This window comes from Rhinopithecus roxellana, chromosome 13 (genome assembly GCF_007565055.1).
Source record: "Rhinopithecus roxellana isolate Shanxi Qingling chromosome 13, ASM756505v1, whole genome shotgun sequence".
NCBI classification, from domain to species: Eukaryota; Metazoa; Chordata; class Mammalia; order Primates; family Cercopithecidae; genus Rhinopithecus; species Rhinopithecus roxellana.
In genome coordinates this window covers 29,865,895-29,871,032 of record NC_044561.1, presented here as the reverse complement: position 1 = coordinate 29,871,032, position 5,138 = coordinate 29,865,895, and the positions used below count along the sequence as shown (strand labels likewise).

Below are 5,138 nucleotides of genomic sequence, written 5' to 3'. Positions count from 1 at the left end.
TCTCTCTCTTTCACACACACACAGATACAAAAATGATAAAGAGAAAGGAATATATGTGATAACCAATACATATTGTGAAAGTGATTATATTTATTAAAATGCAAATTTATAAGTTTTCCTGCATGGAAATTGTTAATATTATAATGGATATAAACAAACACATAAAAGTAACAAAATATCAAAGGATTTTCCTACTAACTGGTGGGAAATTCCACCAATCCAATGCAAATATGACCTGTGGTAATCAATAATTAGATTTAGTTAAAATTGGACAGACAATAATTAATCCATAGAAAACCCTGTTGATGCAATTAGTGCATCACAAGAAAATGACTCAAAGTGATTGGCAAGTGGAATTTCTTTGTAGGAGCCAGTAGGAACCTTCTACAGGAGCTTGGAAAGTTGCAGGCATAACCAGAGTCACCATATTCAGAGCCATAGCTGCAGCCATAGTCCAGGCTACCATAATAGTTGTAGTAGTAGCACATGGTGTCAGAAGTTGGAAGTTCAATTGAGCAGACAGTAGTTTCTGAAATTTGACTCTCCTGATTTGTACAAATTACTTTATCCAACCTGAGTTATATGTGAAGCAAACCACAATCTACATTAGACTTATTCTCACAACTAATTTGCATTAAGATAAAAAAGTCTCAAGAATCTCTTAGCCATATGTCCAAGAAAATATTAATATTGCTATGTGTCAGGATGCCAACAAGTAAAATCATGAGCCTTAAGGAGATATTCTCTTAATTTTATGGCTTTTGCTTACTTAAAATCCCAATTTAAACTTGATGATTAGCTTCTGTGTGATCACATAAAGCTTATATTTTCTGCCTCTTGAAACATTTCTTTTTTCTTTTTCAAGATCCTCCTCTACCTCCATAAATGCAGTCTTTAAACCACAGAGTGGCCAGGCCCAGGCCTCCATAGCAACAGCCACAGAAGGAGCCATAGCTTTCTGTGGCAACCTTAGGGAAAGTTGGCTATGTAGTGAGGAAGCCGATGAAAATATCTAGATTTACTTGCAAATATGTCTGTATGTTTTGATTAATTTATTTCTTAATCAATAGGACTAAAAATTTTCTTCCAAGTTCATACTTAGTTTATGTTCTTGCAGTAGTAAAGCTTTTCCTCTTCCATCATCCTCACTTAGGTTATATTATTAGTTGTGGTGTTCTCTTTGCATCTGAGAAGGCAATTACAAACAATTACCCACCGTGTCTCAATATTCATGTTTTCCTCTCCTGACACATAATATTCACATATTTTAACTTCTTTTTATATTGAATGAATTTGCTTATTTTAAAATATATTAATTCCAAATTTCCAAAATTATCGTAAAGATACTTTTCATCTTCTAGCAGAATTCCTGTTACTGTTTTTTAAAGTGGTGACTTGGATGGAATAACATCTTGAAAACCACATTTCTGGCCCAAATGCATTCTGGTGATAGCCTTAATTATGAGAGTTGATTTTCTACGAAGCTCCCTGTGATAATTTATCATGTTTATTCCATCCACTTATTAAATATTATTAATGAATTATGAGTCATTAATTATGATAAAGCAATGAGAATAAAATATAAACAATTAATAGTACATATTCATTCATTTGCTGCTCTTACATGTAGCAGAACTACCAGTGATCAACGTAGGGATCACACTTTGTAGATCAATATGAGACTAGCGAAGTATCGTATCAATAAGAGGCAAATAGAGCATATAGTCAGAACTGCGGAACTGCACACAGTAGTTCATAAACTTTAGTGGATATATGCCACCACCTTAACAATTAGAAAAGGCATGGATTCTCAAACCAGAAAAAAAAATCACTGTGATAAATTCCTCCACTGGTTTGCATATGATCCAAAAGGATCCCAGAGTACATGAATTTATCCCCAGTTACCCCAAGCATAGAACAAAGATGGTGATTATTCAACACAGAATTTGAGTATAGAAAGTTGCATCACGTCATTCATTTGGTTATTTTTTCACTAATTCATCAAATCTTTATTAAGAATCTGCTGTGTCAGGCACTGTAACAAGAAATGCAGACTGAGCAGATGAACAAAAAAGGCAAAGTCTCCACTTTCTGGAGGTTACAACTGAGACAAAAGGGGTAGAGAGACTGAATTTAAAAATGAATTAAATAGATTCTAACAGTGAAGAATCCTGTGATAATACAACTCAATGAGTTACATTAAATTCAGTTACTGGAGGTAGACTAATTAATATAAGGTGGCCATTAAAAGTATCTCTGGGAAGTTAACATTTCAATTGAAATAGAAACTGAGTCAAATATTCTTGGCATTATTCTAAGAAAGAGAAATCAATAAGTGCAGAGGCCAGGGCCTTACTGTGAGAAGAAACCTGCTGCATTTTAAAAGTCAAAAAGTCAGTGGGGTTTGAGCATTATAGATAAATGGAGGAAAGTAGTAGGATATGAAATCAGAGAGATAAGTAAGGGCCAGAACTTCTCAGCACAATGAAAGGTCTTTAGAGATATTTTTGCAGGGCACGCTATGTTCTGATTCACTGAGGCATATAAAAGGCCCTCTGCAGGGGAAATGTCGATACTGAAGTCACCTACACTCCTTCCTACCCAAGGACAACCTCAACAACCAACACCATGTGTGGCAACTACTACAGAAACTATGATGGCGGCCTTGGCTACGGGTGCTGTGGCTACGGAGGCCTGGGCTGTGGCTATGGAGGCCTGGACTGTGGCTATGGAGGCCTGGGCTGTGGCTATGGAGGCCTGGGCTGTGGCTCTGGCTCCTTCTGTGGCTATGGCTCCTTCTGTGGCTGTGGCTATGGAGGCCTGGGCCGTGGCTCTGGCTCCTTCTGTGGCTGTGGCTATAGATGCGGCTCTGGCTCTGGCTCCAGCTTTGGCCACTACTATTGAGGACACCATGGGAGACTCTCACCCTCTATCCTGTGACATTGGGATTCGCCAATTCTGAAGCCCACATGCTCTGAGCCTTTCCCTTGATTGATGATATCCTGCCCTGGAAGTCTAATGTGATCTGTTGTTGACCTACCATGTTACCCAAAAATACCCTGAGTTTCCATGATGAAGTGGGATAAGGTGAAGTTCACCTGTCACTTCTCCTTTTATCAGGAGGATAGTGTCACAGTGACTCCTTTGATGACTTTCATGCTGCAGTTTGTTTCTCTGCTGACCTAATAAACACATTTAATCCACAAGAGAAAACTTGGTGTTTGTATCTATTATTTATTGTCCAAAATTTCCTTTTCTTTCATTTTTTCTTTTATCATTATTTTTTTCAACTCTTATTTTAGGTTCAAGGTTTATATGTGTATATTTGTTACATGGATGAATTGCATGCCACTGAGGTAATATGTGAAAGGTAGTTTTTCAATCCTTACCACCCACCACCATCCCCACTCCAACAATCCCAGTGTCTGTTGCTTTCATGTTTATATACATGTACACTCAAGTTTTAGCTCCCACTTATAAGTGAAAACCCGTGGTATTTGATTTTCTGTTCCTGCATTGATGTGCTTGGGATAATCACCTTCAGCTGCACCCATGTTGCTGCAAAGAATATGATTTCACTCTTTCTTGTGGCTACATAGTATTCTATGGTGCATATGAAACACATTGCCTTTTGTCAACTATTGATAGACATCTGAGTTGATTCCATGTCTTTGCTATTGTGAATAGCGTGGCAATGAATAGACAAGTGCATGTGTCTTTTTGGTAGAACATTTTTTTTTTCCTTTGGGTATATACCCAGTAATGGGATTGCTGGGTCAAATGATAGTTCTGCTTTAAGTTCTTTGAGAAATCTCCAGATGCTTTCCACAGTGACTGGACTAATTTATATTCCCATCAACAGTGCATAAGCATTCTCTTTTCTCCACAACCTCACCAGTATCTTTTAGTTTTTGACTTTTTTAATAATAACGTTTTGACTGGTCACTAATGTTATGCATTTTTAATGTATCTGTTGGCTGATTTTATATAGCCTTTTGAGAAGTGCCTGCTCATGCCTTTTGCCATGTTTTAAGGCGTTGTTTTTTGCTTGCTGACTTGTTTAGGATTCCGATAGACTCTGGATATTAGACTTTTGTTGGATGCAGAGTTTGTAAATAATTCCTCCCATTCTGTAGCTATATGTTTACTCTGTTGACAGTTTCCTTTGCTGTGCAGAAGCATTTTAGTTTAATTAGGTCTACTTCTGTTTTTGTTGCAATTGCTCTTGAGAACTTAGCCAAAAATTCTTTGCCAAAGCCTATGTCCAGAATCATATTTCCTAGGTTTTCTTCTAGGATTTTTATAGTTTTAGGTCTCATATTTAGATCTTTAACCCATCTTGAGTTAATTTTTGCATATGGGGGAATGTAGGTCCCTAATTTAAATTTTCTGCTTATGGTTAGTCAGTTATCCCATCACCATTTATTGAATAGGAAGTCCTTTCCCCATTGCTTGTCATTATCAACTTTGTTGGAGTTTAGATGGTTGTAGGTGTGTGGCTTTATTTCTGTGTTGTCTATCCTATTACACTGGTCTATGCATCAGTTTTTACACCAGTATCATGCTGTTTTGGTTACTATAGCCTTCCAGCATAGTTTGAAGTTGGGTAATGTGATGCCTCTAGCTTGGTTCTTTTTCCTTAGAAAAGAAAGGAAAGGCTCTTATTTGATTCCACATAAATTTTAGAGTAGCTTTTCCTTATTCTGTGAAAAATGATGTTAGTAGTTTTATAGAAGTGACATTGAATCTGTAGATTGCTTTTGGCAGTACGGACATATATTAATGATACTGATTCTTCCCATACAAGAGCATGCAATGTTTTTTCATTTGTTTGTATCATTTATGATTTCTTTCAGCAATATTTTGCAGAGATCTTTCACTTTCTTGGTTAAATGTGTTCCAAGATATTTTATTTTGTGTGAGTGGCTATTGTAAATAAGATTGCATCTTTGAACCGTCTCTCAGATGGAACATTTTCAGTGTATAGAAACACTACTGATTTTTTGTGCACTGATTTTATATCCTGAAATTTTACTGAAGTCATTTATAAGTTCTAGGTGACTTTTGGTGGAGTCTTTAGGGATTTCTAGGCACAGAATCATATCTTTAAAGAAAAGAGATAATCTTACCCATTCTGT

At 36.6% G+C, this 5,138-nt stretch overlaps 2 protein-coding genes across 2 annotated transcripts; one reads left to right on the top strand and one right to left on the bottom strand.

The window, feature by feature from the left end:
* Positions 1 to 224: 224 nt before the first annotated feature.
* LOC115892688 (keratin-associated protein 22-2) lies at positions 225 to 506 on the bottom strand. Its single transcript, XM_030914240.1, has one exon. The coding sequence runs from the start codon at positions 486 to 488 to the stop codon at positions 312 to 314; it is 177 nt and encodes a 58-aa protein (XP_030770100.1). The 5' UTR covers positions 489 to 506; the 3' UTR covers positions 225 to 311.
* Positions 507 to 2,607: 2,101 nt separating this feature from the next.
* Positions 2,608 to 3,195, top strand: LOC104664701 (keratin-associated protein 6-3). The gene has a single exon (XM_010366299.2). The coding sequence runs from the start codon at positions 2,629 to 2,631 to the stop codon at positions 2,902 to 2,904; it is 276 nt and encodes a 91-aa protein (XP_010364601.1). The 5' UTR covers positions 2,608 to 2,628; the 3' UTR covers positions 2,905 to 3,195.
* The last annotated feature ends 1,943 nt before the right edge of the window (positions 3,196 to 5,138 follow it).

Excerpts from the sequence above, each read along its gene's own strand:
- LOC115892688 (XM_030914240.1), bottom strand. The coding sequence starts at position 488 with ATGTGCTACTACTACAACTATTATGGTAGCCTGGACTATGGCTGCAGC.
- LOC104664701 (XM_010366299.2), top strand. The coding sequence starts at position 2,629 with ATGTGTGGCAACTACTACAGAAACTATGATGGCGGCCTTGGCTACGGG.